At 50.2% G+C, this 20,799-nt stretch overlaps 2 protein-coding genes across 2 annotated transcripts; both read left to right on the top strand.

The window, feature by feature from the left end:
• The first annotated feature begins 225 nt into the window (after positions 1–225).
• Positions 226–14,021, top strand: LOC142422954 (2-acylglycerol O-acyltransferase 3-like). Its single transcript, XM_075528157.1, has 10 exons — positions 226–402; positions 491–621; positions 10,767–10,861; positions 11,699–11,758; positions 11,891–11,998; positions 12,104–12,174; positions 12,344–12,548; positions 12,882–13,056; positions 13,575–13,777; positions 13,867–14,021. Exons 1-10 carry the CDS (start codon positions 226–228, stop codon positions 14,019–14,021), a joined length of 1,380 nt encoding a protein of 459 aa, XP_075384272.1.
• A 2,502-nt stretch (positions 14,022–16,523) lies between these two features.
• LOC142422953 (2-acylglycerol O-acyltransferase 3-like) lies at positions 16,524–20,155 on the top strand. Its single transcript, XM_075528156.1, has 7 exons — positions 16,524–16,554; positions 18,088–18,195; positions 18,298–18,368; positions 18,538–18,742; positions 19,012–19,186; positions 19,709–19,911; positions 20,001–20,155. Exons 1-7 carry the CDS (start codon positions 16,524–16,526, stop codon positions 20,153–20,155), a joined length of 948 nt encoding a protein of 315 aa, XP_075384271.1.
• The last annotated feature ends 644 nt before the right edge of the window (positions 20,156–20,799 follow it).

The raw sequence follows: 20,799 nt of genomic DNA, 5'->3' as shown, positions 1-20,799 counted from the left end.
AAACCATAGAGTTATGACAATGAACTGTGTCAGCTTTCTGGGGTCACCCCTGAGTGGACAAGTAAATAAGCTGCAGAACCACAAATGCTGTGAGAGCCACATGGGGGCCCTGTGCCCAGGATGGAGGACCGCACAGAAGACTGTTCCTGAACATGAGGTTTAAGGGCAGGGAATAAGAGTGGGGAGAAGATTGGCACTGCTCCAGTAGGGGCGTGCCGACAGGACATGGGGTGGCTCAGTGCCCACTGGCCACAAGACTCCAGGCTGGCTGGAGCCTATGAAAACGGGCCCACGGTGGACATCCACGTGAAGCCGGTGGTCAATGAGGACCAGTGGCTGCAGCTGCTGATGACCTATATGGGGCTCATGATAGAGACACTGTTCCCTGTCTACCACACCAAGGTGGGTGGCCATCCCTGCTGTTGCCTGCCCCCTCCACCCTCCCATAGCCCTCACCTGGGCACTGATGGACTTCGTGGTTTGCTACCAGCCCGATCTGCAGCACTCCCTGCAGCCACAGCACGACTCCTCCACCTTCATACTCAATGTTGCCCTCAACCACAAGGACCTGGATTATGAGGTCAGCCCACTGCTGCCCTTCACACCTGTGGGCCTGCCACAGTATCTCCCAGGGTTTCTACGTGGTGGGTCTCAGCGCCTGGATCCCTCCTGGGGTGGCTGCCAGACATTCCTCTTGAGTCTCCTGTTCTCACTTCCCCTTATCCCCCTGGACCCATGCCTGGTGCCCCCCAGCCTCTTCCAGCTCCCCTCTGCTTACCTTCCCTCTCTTTCCTTTTCTCCCCACAGGGAGGTGGCTGCCGCTTCCTGCACTATGACTGCGTGGTCGCTTCTCATCAGAAAAACTGGGGGCTCTTGCACCCAGGCTGCCTCACCCTCTACCATGAGGGCCTGCCCACTACTCGGGGACAGGCTACATCATAGTGTTCTTTGTCAATCCCTGACACCCCACAACTCTGTCCAACCTTCCTCACCAGTGTGCCTTCCGGGGGGCGGGGCGAGTCACCTGGGTGTGGGCCCCTCTCTCTTGGAGAGGGATCTGGCCTCCCTTCCTGTGTTCTGTGTGCCTGGAACTGAATGAGTTGCCATGTCCCCCAATACACGGCTTCTCAGGGAGCTTCTGGAGCCCCCTAAACTCCCTCAGCTCCCTGGAGGTACTGGAAAAAGAGCTTCTGGGATCGTCTGGGGGGAATAAATTATTACAGTTTCTCCACCTCTTTCCCTCCCCAGTAACAGAGGATATGGAGCTCTCCTGTCCATCCCATTCCTTCCTTCAACCTATGAACCCCACACCCAGAGTAGAGGGGAGACTGATCTTCTCCATAAAGAAAGGGCAAGATGGGCAAAATAGAGGAGCAGGAGGCTCCATCTGTGCATGACCCTGGATGTTTCCATTGGTCTCCTTTGCTTGCTCCCTCGTATCATCTTAAGGAGCCTGGTGTTGCTATGGGTTAAGTGTTGGACTGCTAACCTGAAGGTCAGAGTTCAAGCCCACCAATGGCTTCAAAGGGAAAAGATGAGACTGTCTGCTTCCATAAATATCGAAAATCTCAGAAGCCCTGGAGAGCTGTTGTTATCTGATACGTGAGGTCACCATGAGTCTCAAAAAGCTCTGGTGGCCAAGTGGGTTACGCATTGAGGTCGATGCAAAAGCAGAAGCCAATCCCGGGGCAATGAAGAGCATTCTCCTGCCATAAAACGTCAGTCTTTGAAACCCAGAGGGGTGGTTCTGCACTGTCCTACAATTTCACTAAGAATCAGAATGAACTTGACCGCCAATCATTGGGTTTTGTTTGGGGTCTGTTATTGCCTGAACTGGGCTAAGGGTTGGAAGAAGGACCAGACCAGCGAACTTCCCAGTTGGAGCTCATCCAATAGCGCCCTCACCCAGGTCCCAAGCTCTTCTCTGTGGTTCTCTATTCAACTGACGCCACTTTTCCCTTCAGGAAGACTGGGGCTGACTAGACCCACTGCTGGCCATGGGCACAGGACATCCTCCTGCCTCACAAGCATGTGCTCTAAACGTGGAAGACAGGAAGGAGAGAGACTTACCTGTGGTCTCTGCATGTGCCTATGGCAAAACATGCATGAAGTTCACCACTTTGGGGGTGTCTAAATCCTAGTCATTGCATCTGTCCACCATATTGGGTCCCTACCACCATTGCTTTCCAGAATTTTTTCATCATTCAAAGCTGATATTTTGTGCCTTTTGAACAATAATTATACACTCTTTCCCCACCGATCACCTAGTCAACACAAACCTACTTTTATTTATGAATAAATGCTCCTGAGGCCCATTGGTCGTGCTGTGGGGCTTCCTACACAAGGTCATTGGTTCAAACACATCAGGTATTTTTGAGTGGGGGAAATGGAGCTGTTCGCTCTAGAGATTTTTGGTATAAAAAATTCAGTATATATGTGTGTGTGTGTATATATATATATATATATATATATATATATATATATATATATATATATATTTTTTTTTTTCTAAATCATTTTTGGGGGCTCATTCAACTCCTCACAATCCATACATACACCCATTGTGTCCAGCACTTTTGTACATTTGTTGCCATTATTATTCTCAAAACATTGTTTTCTACTTGAGCCCTTGGTATCAGCTCTTCATTTTTCCCCTCCCCTACAAACCCTTGATAATTTAGAAATTATTTTCCCCATTATGAAATTAAAAAAAAATTACAGCCACGGTCCAGTCACAGTGGGTTTGGGTCCCCTGCTAGGTGGGTAAGGCTTCAACATGTAGGAGACAGAAATCACACAATCAAAGGTTGCGGTGACTGTTCCAATTTTATTCATGCAAAGCTTCAACTTATATATTCCTTTTCTTGGCTTAAGGCTTATGGTCTGAGATCATACATTAGGAAATTCTCAGGCCACAAGACCATAACAAGTTACATCAATCACATCATGATTCTTGGTTAAAAATTAGTACATCTTGAATCTGAAACATTTTCATATAAGGGTGATAGACATAAACCTCCTAACAACAACTGAGCACAATTCATCCAACTAAGGTGCATTGTTCTAACTATGAGATCAATAAAACATTAATACATTTCATTATAAAAAAATTACTTGACAGGCTTTGGCTGTTCTTTCTGTTCCTTCATAGGCTGGTTTTTTAAGGCTTTCATTTCTTCTTCTTACTTTTCCACTAAGTTCCCATAAATTAAACTCCTAAAAGTCTTTCTGTACCAAGGTATGAGTTGCCTCACAATGGGTAGCTTTGCTTCAGTGGACTTCAAACATCACGGAGACCCTCTTCTTGCTAACCGTTCCATAAAACTTAAACTACTAAAAGGAACTTGTACACCTTTCTTTGTTAACTATTCTTATGATATTTTCATTGTAAGCCCTCGTATAAGGTAAATCAGGGCCAGGAACTCTGTTTCTCTTTGGGTTATTTCCTGGAGGGGGATGCCGTATTCTGCCCCCTATGCGGTAACCAAGATAAGGAAAGGGAAAAACTGGATGATAAACTTTTTTAGCCCAAAGCACTCCAAATAATTGTGGCAAGGCCAATCGAACAAGTCCAAATACATATCAAGAGCAGGTTTGGGCAGCCAACTCCCACCGTCCAGCTTCTCTGAAGTCAGGCCAGGCATTGTTCAACTCTGTCTTTGACGTCAGGCGGCATGACTGGTCCCCTCAATTTACAGTATCAAAAGCCCTACAGGGGACTGCTGTGAGTCAAACAGCTGGATGGCAGTAGTGTGTGTGTTGGGGGGGGGGGAGGTGTGAGTGGTTCTGAATGTGCTTTTTACACATCGGACTCCTAACCTCAGGCCAGAAATCAAACCCATGAGCATATCTTTGGAAGAAAGCTGAGGTTGTCAGTGCCCACAAATATTTAATCTGGGAGACCCACCTGGGCAATGATATTCTGTTCACCAGGGTCACTATGAGCCAACGTGATGGCGGTGAGTTTGGGGGTATTCTAGATAGCTCACATCCACGGAATCAGACAATACTGGGCCTGTCATGTCTGGCTTGTTCCATTCAGCACAAAGATTTCAAGGTGCATCGATGTGGTGCCATGTCTCAGGACTTCATTCCTTTGTAGGGGTATATAATATGAATCCAGGAACATTGAAAGACCTCACAAATGAAAAGGGACACACAAAGACAGATATCCTAGGCATTGGTGAGCTGAAATGGACTGGTGTTGGTTGTTTTCAATCAGAAAATTCTATGATTTAGCTTGCTGGGAGTGATACAATCGAGAGGAATGGTGTGACATTCAGTGACGAAAAGCACATGGCAAAATCAGTCGTGAATTCAGTTCAACTGTGATACGATTGTATCTATCTGCCTTCAAGGAAATCTAGTCATTACAGCTATTGAAATTTATCTACCCACCACAAAAGCTAGTGATAAAGAAATAGAAGAATTCTGCTGTCTTCAGTCTAAAATTAAACATGCAAGCAATATACATTGATAATTATTGTGGAATGGAATGCAAACAATGAAAAAAGGAAAGACCAGTAGTTGGAAAATAAGGTCGTGGTAATAGAAACCACACTGGCAATGCCAGACCAACAACTTATTCATAAGAAATACCCTTTTCAACAACGCAAAAGGCAACTATACACATGAACTTCTCCAGATGGAATACACAGAAACCAAACTGATAACATCTGTGGGACGTGAGGATGGAGAATTTCAATATCAGTAACTATAATCAGACAAAGGGCTGACTGTGGAACATGTCCGGAGACATGAGGCCCGGCCATTACTTGGAATTTATTAGCCTGAGCTCTGGGTATTCTTCCACCCCAGCCTACAGCACGGCAGCTGTGTTTGACATACTTATCTTGCCAGACATAGATAAGGAAGTCTCTATTTGTCTGTAGGATTCTGTTCTGTGGTCACTATTCCCGGAATGAACTCTGCTCCAAACTTGGGTAAACGTGTGTAATGATTATATATAAACATCTGCATTTTGCTTCCCCCACTATTGTTTTCAGGGAAACATCTGCATTTTGCTTCCCCCACTATTGTTCTCAGGGAAACACCTGCGGCTTGCTTCCCTTTCCCTGGCCTATATAAGCTATAAATTTCCACTCAATAAACAGGACTTGATCAGGATACTGTCTTGTCCTTATTCTACGTGCCTCTTGTACCCCCCCCCCCACCAATTCCCACTCTCTCCTCCAGGATCCACGTTGAATGTCCCACGAGACGGGACGGAACAGACCATCAATTGCTCATATGTAAGCTCAGGTCAAGGCTCAAGAAAATTAAAACAAGTGCACAAGACCCAAAATATGACCTTGAGTCTGAAGCACTTGAATTTAGAGGACATCTCAAGAGTAGATTATTGCATTCAATACTAAAGACAGAAGACCCCATGATCTATGGGAGGATATCATGAAGAAACCATAAGGCCGATGAAATAACAAGACAGAAAAGATCAAAGTGGATGTCACAAGAGACTCTGAAACTTGCTCTCAATCATAGAGTCGTTAAGGCAAATGGACGAAAGGATGAAGTCAAAGAGCCAAACAGAAAGTTTCAAAGGTCAGCTCAAGCAGCCAATGTCAAACATTGAGTGTGCACTGACTGAGAGTAAGACAAGCAGAAAGGAAGAACCTGCTCAGCATATCTGACACCAAAAGAATTGAGGAAGAATTCAAGCCTTGAGTTGACATGTTGTGTGGTTGTAGGGGAAAAATATTGAATGTTCAAGAGAAGATGGAAAGAATACACAGAGTCACTACACCAAAGAGAACTAGCTGACATTCCACCATATCCGGAGGTAGCACATGAGCAAAACCCAATGGTGCTGAAGGAAGAAGTTCAAACTCCCCTCAAGGTGTTAGCCAAAAACATGGCCCCAGGAATCCACAGATCATCAATTGAAATGTGTTTCAGCAAACTGATGAAGCACTGGAAACACTTCCTGGTCAATGCCAGGAAAAGTGGAAGACAGCTATTTGACCAACTGACTGTAAGAGACCATGTTGTACCCATTCCAAAGAAAGGTGCCGGAAAAGAATGCTCAAAAGACAGAACAATATCATTGATATCATAAGGAAGTGAAATTGTGGTGAAGATCATGAAGAAAAAGTTGTAGGAGTGCATGCACAGGGAGCACCGAGAGGTTCTGGCCGGACTCAGAAGAGTACATGGAACAAGGGATATCATTGCTCATGTCAGATGGATGTTGGCTAATAACAAGAAATGCCGAGAGATGTTTGCTTGGGTTTTATTGACTATGCCAAGGCATTGGACTGTATATATATTCCCAAACCATGGATTGCCGTGAGAAGAATGGGAATTCCAGAACTCTTCATTGTGCTCATTCAGAACTTGCACATGGACCAAGAGGCAGGTGTGGGAATGGAACAAGGGAACACTGCATGTAGTAAGGGACGTTGCATGTCAGAGTTGCATCCTCTCACCATACTCACTCAATCTGCATACTGAGCAAATTGATCAGAGAGGCTGGATTGGTATGGACGGGAATGTGGCACCAGAATTGGGGGAAGGCTTATTGACAACTTGCAGTACACCTGATCTACGCAGAGGACACAACCTTGCTTGATGAAAGTGAGGAAGAACTTGAAACACTTGCTGATGAAGGTCAAGGATTGGAGCCTCGGGATGGAGTGCAACTCAATGTCAAGAACACCAAAAAAAAAGAAGAAGAAGAAGAAAAAGAAAGAAAGAAAGACAACCAAATCCTCACAAGCAGACCAACAGATAACAGCCGTATAAACAGAGGAAAGATTGAAATTGTCAAGAACTTGCTCTTGCACAAGACCTCGTTTCAGTGTTGGAAAGCAGAGAAGTTACTTTGAGAACTGATGGACACCCAACACAAGACATGGTATTTTCAATCGGCTCACAAGCATGTAAAGTTAGACATGGAATCAGGAAGACAAAAATAATTGTTATGATTGGTGCTGACAAAGTATGTTGAGCATACCCTGGACAGCCAATAGAACGGACATCTGTCATGGAAGAAGTCCAGGCAGAATGCTCTTCAGATGCACAGATATAAAAAATTCATCTCCAGTACATGAGACATGTTACCAGGAGAGACCAGGTCCTGGGAAAGGACATCCTGCTTGGTAAAGTAGAGGGCCCATGGAAAAGAGGAAGGCTCTCAACAAAGTGGATTGGCACAGTGGCTTGTAACCCTGGGCTCAATCAAGCACAGAATCAATTGTGAGGATGGCGCAAAATCAGACAGTGTGTGTTTCAGAGGCTCTCTGAGGGTCGGAATCAACTGGACAGCACCTAACAAGAGAATGTGTCTGTATGAATGGACCTCGTGTAGCTTAGATATTCCCGTGTTGACCCCTTGTTCCCCCCTTGGGTTACTGGGAGTCAGGCTGCTGTGAACACTGGTGTACAAGTACCTCTTGGGAGCCCTGCTTTTCACGCTGCTGAGTGTGTAAGGTTGATGACTGCTGTTAGGTGCCGGTGTACAGCCACCCCCTGGGACAGAGAACTGACCCCCTAGGGTTTTTGTGAGTGCCATCTCTACCAGAGCAGCAGGCCAGTCTTACTCCTAGGGAGATGTTGATGGGGGGGGGGCTTTGAACCCTCAAAGTTCCCGTTGCAGTCAAGTGCTTAGCTTGTTTGTGCCACCTGGGCCCCTTGAGTTTTGCTGGATCAGATGCTCGAGCAAGGTTGAAACTGTGAGGCTCCATCAAACTGTTTTCCACAGAGGATTCACCCTTTTACCAACAGGGCACCAAGTATGACTATCTCCACATCCGCCCAACACTTGCCAATTTCTATACGTTTGGTTGTTGCTGTTTTTATAACCCTCTTCTTCCTCCGTCTCTCCTCCCAATGAACCACCTCCCTTGTGAAGCCTGCCTACCTGGCAGGTGATGCTGACTCCTGGGCTGGTGCCTTTTGGTGTGACCTGAGCATTTCTTTGGACGTTTAGGTCCATCACCCCTTGACCTCTCCCAGCCACACATATTCGCACGCCTAATACGCCTTGTGGATGGAAAGAGGCAAGGCGAGTTGTGAGAAAGCCACTCTTGGTGAGAGCTCTTGACCAAGTCCCTGGAAGGGGAAGCCAGCGTGCTGGCCTGTGGCCAGGCTGAGCACTGATGTTGGACACTGGAAACTGGTTGACCCTGCCTCCTCCAGTCCTTGTGCCCATTTAGTGAGCATCTGTCACCTACAGAGCCAAGGGGTCCACTGTGTGGAGGTGGAGAATTGGCCTCTTGTTGCTGACAGCCAGGGGGGAGGTGACCTTACTCCAAGAGCCACTGTGATAGGTATGAATGAAGCAGAAGTATTTTCTAGTAGGAGCATGTCCCCTGAGACACGGGACTGAACTGTGTGGGTGGATAAGGGAAATGTGTCACAATCCTGGGCTTGGAAAAAGGACTGGCTCCCATGGGGTGTGTTCCCCACCAATCCTCAGCATTTCTCACCAAGCCTTCCATTCTGGGGGGTCTCTTACAGGGCCGACCTGTTGCCTGGTAAGTCACCTCTCTGCAGTCCCTGGAGTTTCAGGGATCACCCACTGACTAAGGGGTCTCTGAACTGTTCTCATTGCAACAAAGGGACTGGCCATTCACAGGAGACACTACCCAGGCAATTCGGTTTCCAGACTGTTGGCTGCCAGCCCGACAACTCACAGAGGCCCACAGTCCTGACCTCAACAAGGTTGGAGTGACCCTCTTCCTGACCCCGAGACCGCACCCCTAGACCATTTCCCTTATACCTTGTGAACTCAGGTAATCATTACCCCTTCCATGCTGGGCCGATGATGGTGTAGTGGGTGGGTCAGACAAGGGGGCAAAAACTAGGGGCTTGACGAGGGGTCAAGGCCAAGCTATTGAGCCCATCACCACGAATGTATAAGAGCTGTAGGCAGGGGCCTCTTTCTGGCACCCTCCAGAGTAAGGGGCCTCCCACAGCTTCTTAAGTGGGGGCCACTAAGGGCCAGTGTCCTGCCAGGGTCTTCCCCTTCTTGGGGCTCAGCAACTCCATGGAGCCTGAGGCACCCAAGCACCTGGCAATCTCTTTCCCCTGCCCCCAGGCAAACAGTGTAGGGTCCTTAATGCACTTGCAGGGCTCTAGGGGTGCAGGTGGGCTGGAAGAGTCTGACACGGGAAAAGGCCCAGTGGAGAGCTGCCACTCTCGCGGCCCCCAGCCAGGTGTGCGTAGACAGGCTCCTGGTACTGCTAGGCAAGACCTGACTCCCTGCTGCCTTCTACCTGCCGTGGCTCCATGAAGACTGACACATGCAGAGAGTTGGGGCACAGCTCCTCCCTCGGCCTGGGTCTGCAACTGGGAGGTGTGTCGGCATTTCTGGGACTGCTTTGCTATCTCTGTGAGGGCAGGGGCAGAGGGGAGTGGGGGCTCTGAGAAAACTCTTGGAAAGATCATCTCCCCCAAATCTAATCTCATATGCCATGGGGCACTGGCCTTCTGCCAGGGACAGATTCTCCAATAAGCAAGGTAAGCACCTGCTCAGGTCAACCACAAATGAGGGTACCATTGTCAAAGTAAGCACTAAGCATGGTGTAACCCAGTCCATCTCTTTCCATGCTTGTTCACAAAAATAAATAAAGAAAAGAAAGCACTGCTATCCAGTGGGCTTGAAATCAAAGCCCACATGTGACTCATTCTTCTGCCTTGGAGAAGCATGGGTGGCTTGGAACTACTTGAGTTGGACGTCCAGCACTACCCAACAGCTTCACCAGAGGGCTATCACACCAAACCCACTGCCATCTGGAGTCCATGCTGTCAATCATGATAGAGGCAGACAGCCTCATCTTTCTCCAGCTTAGATGTTGGTGGGGCTGAAACCACCTAGGTTACCTGACATTCATGCAACACTTATCTGACAGCACCACCCCAAAACCCAGCTCACTGCCATGGAGTCAAGGCAAACCCACAGCGACCTCCTGTGGGTTTCTGAGACTGTAAGTGTTGATGAGAGTAGAGAGCCCAGTCTTTCTCCCACAGAGCCGCTGGTGGTTTCAAACTGCCAACCATGCAGCACATCATAGCCCAACACCACACGTTTTCAGTGCACGACCAGGGCTCTCAGGCTGCTGACCAGGGCTTTATCTCACAGATTTGATTCTTAATGTTATGGTCATGGTCAAATGAAGCCAAATTTTATTAGCTACTTAGTTTTTTTACCCTTTTTTATAAATATAAAGAGAAAAGACATTCTTTTGGAAACTAGCTTGTGTATCACGAAAGACTGTAAGTCAGTTTCCATTTTACTTTTGACCACTCAGACCATGGTGGAGATCTGATGGGTAAGAAAGCTGGAATTGTTCAGGCTGTGAAACTTCAGAGAAAGCATTCTTGAACTGAAACCAATCTCACTGCTATCGATTTGAGGCCAACTCTTTATGGGAGTGGAGTCTTTCTCCGGCACAGCTGCTGGTGGTTTCAAACTGCAGACCATGAGGATCGCAGCCCAATCGATAACCATTGCCATCTAGGTGATCCTGCCCCTATGGGACTGGGTAGACTGCCGCTGTGGATTTCCTATACTGTAACTCTGTATGAGTGTTCAGGTGCAGTTGGCACCAGGATACGGCACGGGCCAGGTGCCCAGGTTTCCACAGGAAGGGGTGGGTGGGCATGGGCGGGTAGCCTGAATCGCCCCAGTGCTGCTCTTCTCCAGGTTTGGCTGCTGCAGGGCTTCTCGCTCAGAGAGAAGGAGTTCACACTGGAGGCCACTAAGGAGCTGAGCTCCTGGCTGTGGGCGCTGCTGTGCCTTTCCCCAGGCTCTTCAATGGTCACCAGAACCTGCTGCTGGGCGCCGCGCCCTGCCTCACTGTCCCGGAGTCCTCTAGGCCGGGCCACACCAAGCGGGCAGAAGGCAACCTTCACCCTTGGCTTCTTTCCTGCCCACATAGGGGACCTCGTCTCCTCGCAGCCATGCAGGTAGAATGCTGCTCACGCTCCACAAGCAGCGGCTCATCCATCTCTTGCATGAGCTCTAAGGTGGCCCTGCTTACTGCCACCTCATGCCCTCCTATACTGACCTGCTGCCCCCACCCTCTACCCGGGTATCTAGGTAGTGAAATAAAGGAGGGGAACCCCGCACACGTGTGTGTGCGCGCGTGTTTGTGAGCAACCGTGCGACCTCGCAAGCAAACAGCCTGGACCAGGCCATGTCCAGCTCAGGACCAATCCGCAGGTCCAGTCCGCGGGCCCCATAGCCTTGACGCTCGCTGTGACTTGCCAACAGGCCTCGGTTCAGTCAGTCTTGGGAGGAATCATCTCCTGGGATTTTGTGTGCTTCCCCCCACCCCCCCCTCCACACACTCACACACAGACCTGGTGCTGCTGGGACCCATTGGGTAAGCTCGACTGCCCCTCCCCACACCAGTCTCTCCAGCACCCAGCGGCTGACCCTCCCTCAAACACAACTTACCGGGCCCCGCCCAACGGCCAGCCTACACCACATAGGAAGAAGTTCAAAGAGCAGTTCCAGGGAGGAGTCTGGAGCTGTCTGGATCTCAGGGCCACGGCCACTTGCCAACTCACACACACAGTGAAAGTCAGGCATCCAGGCCGAGAAAACTTTACCGAGGGCAGGCATCCAGGCTCTCGCTTGCGGGCCTTCTGGTACCCTGAGCCCCAAGAAAGACTGGAGTCCCTGGGATGGAAGTTTCCTTGGCTCCACCGCACTCCCCCACCATGAAAACCCCAGGAAGACGGTGGCTGGAATCAGCGTCGGCCTTGCACTATGTGACCACATTTCTTTTCTTGGGTGAGCAGAATGGGAGAGGTTCAGGGGTCTGGGACTGGAGGGAGGGCCACCAGTTGTCCTCACCCTACAGGCCAAGGGAGCCCGGAAGCTCTTAGGGAGCTCATTCCTCACTCCCTCTCACCTCTCACCCAGGCCCCTTCTCCACCCTACTGCTCTTCCTCCTCCTCTTCACCTCGTTCTGGCCCATCTCCGTTCTCTACTTTGCCTGGCTCTGCCTGGACTGGGACACGCCCCAACAAGGTGAGTTTGGCACAGTTCCCTCCCCGGCCACCTCCTAGCAAAAATTGGTAGGACAGGACCCTGGGAGGACTCTGACATGCCAACTTCTGTGACCTGTGATCCCAGGTGGAAGATGCTCCATGTGGAAGAGGAATTGGACAATTTGGAAGTACCTGAGGGATTATTTTCCTATCAAGGTGACTGGTCAGATGGCCCAGGCACAGGCAGTGGGGAGGGGGCGCACGGCCATCTTCTGGGCCCTCCCAGGACCTTACACTTGGAGGTCCACTAAGGTGGAGGACTAACTTTTCCCAGTGTGACGTTCCCTTTGTCTCTCTCTCCCCAATCCTGCCGGAAAACCCACAGCTGGTGAAAACAGCCGAGTTGCCCCCGGACCGCAATTACGTGATGGGCGCCCACCCGCATGGGATCATGGGCATCGGGTTCTTCTGCAATTTCTGCACAGAGAGCAATGCCTTCTCCCAGCAGTTCCCTGGGCTCCGGTCCCTGCTTTCCACATTGGCAGGCGTCTTCTGCCTCCCCATCTACCGTGAATATCTCATGACTTCTGGTGAGCAAGGAGAAGGAGGAGGAAGAAGAGTAGGAGGAGGTGATGAAAAGGAGGAGGAGAAGGAGGAGGAGGAGGAGGAGGAGGAGCAGCAGCAGCAGGAAACAGTGCCCAGGGCTAGAGTCACACCTCCGCCAGCACCAATTGCTTCAGGTGCTTTGAGTGGATGCTGGTGATCTGGTGCAGGCATGTGGACTAGAGGCTGACACAGAGTGGGATGAGGGGATATGGGACAGAAGTTGGAGCTCACCCTTCCCATAAAGTGGAGGGACTCAGGGGACTCTGTGCTGGTGGTGACTGCTTCCTGCGTCCGAAGCCACCCCCCCCCCCTTACAGGATTGATTTCTGTGGACCGTCAGAACCTGGACCAAATCCTATCACAGAACCCATGCGGCCAGCTTGTGGTCATCATCGTCGGGGGTGCGCAGGAGGCCCTGTACTCAGGCCATGGCCAGCACTGTCTTAGTCTCCTGAATCGCAAAGGCTTCGTGCGCCTTGCGCTACGGCACGGGTGAGTGGCTCTGATGTCCCTCGGGGTCAGTGGAAGATGCTGGAGCTTTCACCAGTGTCCCGCTGAAGGGCCATACTGGCAAGGAGAGTGCCCACCTCCGTGACTGAGTGCTCACACTCAGCCAATCACAGCGTGCAACCTCTGCCCACCCCACTCCATATCTGTGCATCAGAAAGAGGCAAGGTTAGAGTGGCCAAAACAGGGCTCTCGGGCATCCTGGGTTCAAATCCCTACCACGATCTCAGAGGCAAGCCCATGTTTTCTCACATGGGAAGTAGCACACACGCCGACTGGCAAGCATGTCATTTTGTAAAGGCAAAATGAGAAAAGTACCTGTTTTCAGTGCACCGTTGAGTCTCAAGAAAGGTGAGCCCTTTCTTCCGGAACTTTCTTGGTGGCCGGGGGTGGACGCCCCCCTTTGATGTGATTTCAGAGGTCTTGGGAAGCAGCAGCTGAGAGGCTCTGAGACAACTCAGGCGCCAGCCACCAGCCTCATGCCTCCCTCCTCTCCTCCCAAGGGCCTCGCTGGTACCCATCTACTCTTTCGGAGAGAATGATATCTTCAATGTCAAAACTTTTCCTGCCGACTCCTGGCAGTACCGCTGCCAGATGACCTTCAAGAAACTGGTGGGCTTTTCTCCTTGCATCTTCTTTGGCCAGAGCATCTTCTTGGGCACCTCCTGGGGCCTCATGCCATTCCGCAGGCCCATCACCACGGTGGGTGAGTACTCATCTCCTAGGGCAAGCTGCCCTCAGCCTCCTGGGCATCAGAGGGTTCTCTGTTCAGCAGCTGCCTCCCTGTCTCCTCAGTGGGCCGCCCCATGGATGTGCCACAGATCCTCCACCCCACGGAGGAAGACGTTGACCACTACCACACACTCTACTTGAAGGCCCTGGACCGGCTGTTTGAGGAGCACAAGGAGAGCTGTGGTGTCCCTGCTGATGCTCACCTCACCTTCCTCTAACCCAGGCCTCACCCTCCATCCTCTGCCGAGTGCTCGGCCGGGAAAATGCCACACCCCCTTCCTGACCTGTGACTCCCCTCTACCTAATAAAAGCTGTTTCCCTCTCAGGATGCCAGTGTCATGCAGTTGGGTGCCCGTCTGCTCAGAGCCAGCCCATTCGCATTTGAGCAAGTAGGCTCACGCACCCCCCATGTTCCACCTGAGCTTCTGCTTTGACTTGGGCAGCAAAACCCTGAATTCTCCTCCTAGGGAGGCTCAATGCAATGTGTGACTGTGAACAAGCCCTGCTCCCCTGACTCTTCCCACCTCTATCCTTGCCGACCCAGTATGAGCAGAAGAACAACCCACCAAGCATAAATAAATATCTATCTCGATCGATAATTTGGCTGGGTAGAGTATTCTTGCGTTTGCGTTGTTTTCCTTCAGTTCTTGGAATATGTTACTCCACTCTCTCCTTTTCCTCATCGTTTCTGCTGATAGGTATGAGGATATTCTTATGTGGAAGGCTTTATATCTGATTGCTTGTTTTCCCTAGCTGCTCTCATGATTTTCTCCTTTTCCTCATAGTTTGATAGTTTAACCAGTATGTGCCTTGGTGACTTCTTGGGATTCAGGTTTGCTGGTGTCCTTTCAGGCTCCTGAATGGTTTCCTTGTTTTCATTTTTAAGCTGGGGAAGTTTTCCTCCAAGAATTCTCTCACTATTGTTGCAGATGACTTCTTTGTTGTGTCTTCCTCCTGTAAGCCAATAATGTAATGTTGCTCCGCTTCATAGCATCAGACATAGCTCCTAGGTTTTCTTCAGCTTCTCTGATGATCTTATTAGATTTTTGTTCACGTTTGTGAAAGTCTGCTTGGCTGTCCTCCAAGTCACTCATGCAGTTCTCTGATTCCTTCCTTCTATTCTCAATGTCCGTGTTTCTGCTGCTGGCTTTTGTTATCTCCTCCCTAAGCTCCTGTATTTCCCTTTGGTGTATGGACTTTATCTCCTCTATCATTTCATCTTTTTTCTGATTGTTTTCCTCATATCCTGTACGACTCCAAACAGCATTCTGAAAATTCCTTTCTGTGGCAGCTCAATGTCTGCTTCTTCTATGTATGTTGTTTTGTTCAGGACTTCTTCTGCCATTGCCTTTTCTTTCTCCTGTTTTTCTTTTGAGGTAGTTGGGACTGATGGCTGTTTGTGTTGCATTGTTTTAGAGGAGCCAGGTGAGTTGAAGAGCACTGGCTATCTCTGGGTGATTTGTAGGTATGCTTCTTCGACCTGCCTACTGCTAATTTCACAATGGGATTAACCTACCCCTTTATCCTCCTGTGGCTACCCTATCAGGGGTGTGCCCCAGAATGCTGGTGGGTTGCCTGCTTTGGTGTTGCAGAGGATAGACAGAGATTCCTGCAAAAGCTTGTAATGTTGATGGCGTTGGCTGAGCTGCCTTATGCCCCCAGGTACACAGGCAGTAATTCTCGGGTGAGAAGTTGGGCAGAATATCTCCTGGAGGGAAAGCCGGCTTTCCCTAACCTCGGGCTACCTACACAGGGTGGAGTTCACCTAGCTGGGTGTTGTGCAGGCATAAATGCCCTAGGGAAAAGGGGGTGCTCCCGTGGTTAGCAGTGGAGTGTGAGAGAACAGGAAAGAGAGAAAGAGGAGGAAAAAATTAAAAAGCAAGACCATTTAGGTTGCGCAGGAATATAGGGAAGAGAGGGAAACAAAAGCAACTATGCAGTTGAGTCCCACTCCCAAACCATGGAGTTACAGGGTTTAGTCCCTGCCCCATGGCAGCCCCGCAACTTCAGCTGAGATGAGAGAGAAGGCCACTGAGCAGCTCTCAAGACGGTGGCAGGACAGAGAGCAGAGACGTAAACAGAAGCAAAAATATAGCTGAACCCCCATCTCTGCCGGTGAACCTACTTGGGTCTTGTCCTTGCCCTGAAGGAGGCAGGGGCAAACTGTGGCTGTGATGAGATCAAGCCCTGCTACAGGCTCCAAATGGTCCCTGCTCCAACAGATACAGTGGTGTGGGCGAGGTCAAGCCCCAGCCTGCTTCCACTGAGATAAGACCAAAGCCCCCAGCCCCTGAAAACCCCATGGGTCTTTCCCTACTAATCTTTATGATGCTCCTCCTGCGTTCCAGCAGTGTTGAATTTCCCTCTAAGCAACTCTCCTGGGCTGGATTCTGCGGAGTACCCCTTGTATGTGTCACTCCGTTGCCATCTTCCCGGATGTCTCTTCAATGTACTTTTTGACAATGAATGTCACACCATTCCTCTTGATTGTATCACTCCCAGCAAGGTACACCATAGGATTTTCTGATTCAAAACAACCAATACCAGTCCATTTCAGTTCACCAATACCTAGGATATCTATGTTTATGTGTCCAATTTCATTTTTCAGGACTTCCAATGCTCCTACTGTCACACTTTATACTCCTACAAAGAAATGAATTCCTGAGACGTGGCATCACGTAGATTCACCAAATCTTTGTGCTGAATGAAACAAGGCAGACATGACAGGTCCAATATTCGGATTCGGTGGATGTGAGCTATCTAGAATACCCCCAAACTAGCTGCCATCACATTGGCTCATAGTGACCTTGGAGGACAGATTAGCATTGTCCCTGTGGGTCTCCCAGATTAAATCTTTGTGGGCACTGACAGCTTCAGTTTTCTTCCAAAGATATGCTCATGGGTTTGAACTTCTGGCCTTGAGGTTAGCAGTCTGATATGTAAAAAGCACATTCAAAACCGCCCACCCCGCCCCCCTTCCCTCCACACACATACTACTGGCATCCAGCAATTTGACTCAAATCAGCCCCTTACAGGGCTTTTGAGATGGTAAATATATATTTTAAAATTTGATACTGGGAAAAATAATTTCTAAATTATCAAGGCTTCGTGAGGGAGGGCAAAATGAAGAGGTAATACCAAGAGCTCAAGTAGAAAGCAAATGTTTTGAGAATGATAATGGCAACAAATGTACAAATGTGCTTGACACAATGGGTGTATGTATGGATTGTGAGGCATTGAAGGACTCCCCAATAAAATGATTTGGGGAAAAATATATACATATGTATACTGAAAAAATATTTTGATAGTGAAAATCTCTATAGCCAACAGCTCCATCATTCTCCCACAAAAGTAGCTGATGGGTTTGAACCACTGTGCTTTTGTAGGCAGCACCTCACCACCACCAATGGGACTCAGGAACATTTATTCATAAATAAAAATAGTTTTGTGGTGAGTAGGAGATGGTTGGGAAGAGAGTGGAGAATTATTATTTTAAAGGCACCAAATATCATCTTTGAATGATGAAAATATTGTGGAAAGCAATGGTGGTAGGGACCCAATATTCCGGATAGATACAATGACTGAGATTTAGACAAAACCAAGTGGTCAACTTCATGCATGTTTTACCATAGGCACATGCAGAGACCACAGGTAAGTCTCTCTCTTTCCTGTCTTCCATCTTTAGAGCACATGCTTGTGAGGCAGGAGGATGCCCTGTCCCCAGGACCAGCTGTGGGTCTTGTCAGCCCCAGTCTTCCTGAAAGGGGAAGATGGCGTCAATTGATTAGAGAACCATGGAGAAGAACTTGGGGCCCGGGTGAGGGTGCTCTTGGCTGAGAACCGACTGGGAAGTCTTCTGGTCTGGTCCTTCTTCCAACCCTTTCCCCTGCTCATGCAATAACAGAACCCAACCAAAACCCAATGTTTGGCTCTCAAGTTCATTCTGATTCTTAGCGCCCTTGTAGGACAGGGCAGAACCGCCCCTCTGGGTTTCCACAACTGACGTTTTATGGGAGGAGAGAGTTCTTCATTCCCCTGGGACTGGCTCCTGGGATGGAGGCTCCCCCTCCTCACCTACCATGAAAACCCGAGGAAGGCGGTGGCTGGAATCAGCGTCAGCCTTGCACTATGTGACCACATTTCTTTTCATGCGTGAGCAGAATGGGAGAGGCTCGGAGGCCTGGGACTGGAGAGAGGGCCACCACTTGTCCTCACCCTACAGGCCAAGCGAGCCTGGAGGCTCTTAGGGAGCTCATTCCTCATTCCCTCTCACCTCTCACCCAGGCACCTTCTGCACCCTCCTGCTCTTCCTCCTCCTCCTCACCTCGCTCTGGCCCATCTCCCTGCTCTACTTTACCTGGCTCTACCTGGACTGGGACATGCGCAACCAAGGTGAGTTTCAGACAGCCCCCCCCTCCCCGCTCCAGCAAAAACTGGTAGGGCAGGAGCCTGGGAGGACTCTGACAAGCCAACTTCTGTGACCTGTGATGCCAGGTGGAAGATGCTCCACGTGGATGAGGAAACGGACAATTTGGAAGTACTTGAGGGATTATTTTCCTATCAAGGTGACTGGTCAGATGGCCTTGACACAGGCAGTGGGGAAGGGACACATGGCCATCTTCTGGACCCTCCCAGGACCTTACACTTGGAGGTCCACTCTGGTGGAGCACTAACTTTTCCCAGTGTGACATTCCCTTTGCCTGCCTCTCCCCAATCCTGCCGGAAAACCCATAGCTGGTGAAAACAACCGAGTTGCCCCCTGACCGCAATTACGTGTTGGGCGTCCACCCCCACGGGATCATGTGCATCGGGTACAACTGCAATTTCTGCACAGAGAGCAACGCCTTCTCCCAGCAGTTCCCTGGTCTCCAGCCCTTCATTGCCACGTTGGCAGGCTTATTCCGTCTCCCCATCTACCGTGACTTTCTCATATTTTCTGGTGAGCAAGGAGGAAGAGGAGGTGGAGGAGGAGTTGACAGTTCCCACGGCTAGATTCACACCTCCACCAGCACCACTCGCTCAGGGGCTTTGAGTGGATGCTGGTGATCTGGTGTGGGTACGTGGACTAGGGGCTGACAGCTAGTGGCATGAGGGCGTATGGGACAAAAGTGGGAGCTCACCCTTCCCATAAAGTGGAGGGACTCAGGAACCTCTGTGCTGGTGGAGAATACTTCCTGCACCCACCTCCATCAACCACCCCTGCTACAGGATTCTGTTCTGTGGACCGACAGAACCTGGACTATGTCCTATCTGAGAATCCGAGCGGCAAGCTTGTGGTCATCATCGTCGGGGGTGCCCGGGAGATGCTATACTCGGGCCCTGGCCAGCACTGTCTTAATCTCCTGAATCGCAAAGGCTTCGTGCGCCTTGCGCTGCGGCACGGGTGAGTGGCTCTGATGTCCCCCGGGGTCAGTTGAAGATGAGGGAGCTTTCACCTGGGTCCCGCTGGGAGGCCATTCAGGCAGGGAGAGTGCCACCTCTGCGCTGAGTTCTCATAGCGAACCAAACTTGGTGCGCAACCTCTGCCCACCCCACTCCATATCTGTGCATCAGAAAGAGGCAAGGTTAGAGTGTCCAAAACCGAGGCCCTGGACGTCTTGAGTTCAAGTCCCTGGCACTATCTCAGAGGCAAGCCTTTGGCCAAGTTTCCTCACCTGGGAAGTGGCGCACATGCCTCCTGGCAAGCATATAATTTTGGAAAGGCCAACTGAGAAAAGTACCTGTTTTCAGTGCACCGTTGAGTCCCAAGAAAGGTGAGCCCTTCCTGGGGATCTTTCTGGGTGGCCAGAGATGGATGCACCCCCTTTGGTGTGGCTTCAGAGGTTTTGGAAAGCAGCAGCTGAGAGCCTCTGAGGCAGCTCAGGCACCAGCCGCCAGCCACATACCTCCCTCCTCTCCTCCCAAGGGCCTCCCTGGTACCCATCTACTCCTTCGGAGAGAATGATATCTTCAACGTCAAGACTTTTCCTGCCGAGTCCTGGCAGTACCGCTGCCAGATGACCTTAAAGAAACTGGTGGGCTATGCTCCTTGCATCTTCTTTGGCCAGAGTTTCTTCTCGGCCAAATCCTGGGGCCTCATGCCCTTCCGCAGGCCCATCACCACGGTGGGTGAGTACTCGTCTCCTAGGGCAAGCTGCCCTCAGGCTCCTGGGCATCAGAGGTCTCTCAGGTCAGAAGCTGCTTCCCTGTCTCCCCAGTGGGCCGCCCTATCGACGTGCCCCAGGTCCTCCACCCCACAGAGAAAGACGTCGACCACTACCACACACTCTACTTGAAGGCCCTGGACCGGCTGTTTGAGGAGCACAAGGAGAGCTGTGGTGTCCCTGCTGATGCACACCTCACCTTCCTCTAACCCAGGCCTCGCCCTCCCTGCTCTGCCGAGTGCACGGCCGGGAAAATGCCACCACCCCTCCCTGACCTGTGGCTCCCCTCCACCTAATAAAAGCTGGTTCCCTCTCAGGATGCCAGTGTCATTCAGTCGGGTGCCCATCTGCTAAGAGCCAGCCCATTCCCGTTTGAGCAAGTAGACTCAGGCACATCCCATCTTAGACCTGAGCTTCTGCTTTGACTTGGGCAGAAAAAACCCTGATTTCTCCTCCTAGGGAGCCTCAATGCAATGTGAGACTCTGGACAAGCTCTTCTCCCCTGACTCTGCCACCCACCCACCATCTGTCAATGAAGCAACATGCTTGCTGAGAACAAAAGTACACCAGGACAATTTTGGGGAGTTGGACTAGGTGGAGGGGCTGAATTTGAGGGTGAGCAGGGCTTAGTTAGGTGGTGAAGACTAGCTGGCTAAGTGACTTACCTTGAGCAAAGGATGAACTTGGTCAGAGGTACCCTGTGAGTAGGAAGGGAGGCGTCAATCCCACTGGTAGAAAAGACAGGTGTGCTATATAGCTGGCCTTTGCACCCATGCCCCATCCTGGGGAGAAGAAGGAGCCCTATATGCCAAGGTTTTCAGCAGCTTTTTCCTCTAAAGTTCGGAGCCAATTC

Source organism: Tenrec ecaudatus, chromosome 12 (genome assembly GCF_050624435.1).
Source record: "Tenrec ecaudatus isolate mTenEca1 chromosome 12, mTenEca1.hap1, whole genome shotgun sequence".
In the NCBI taxonomy this organism is placed as follows: domain Eukaryota; kingdom Metazoa; phylum Chordata; class Mammalia; order Afrosoricida; family Tenrecidae; genus Tenrec; species Tenrec ecaudatus.
Note: the sequence above shows the minus strand (reverse complement) of the source record. Positions and strands in the feature narration are given on the sequence as shown.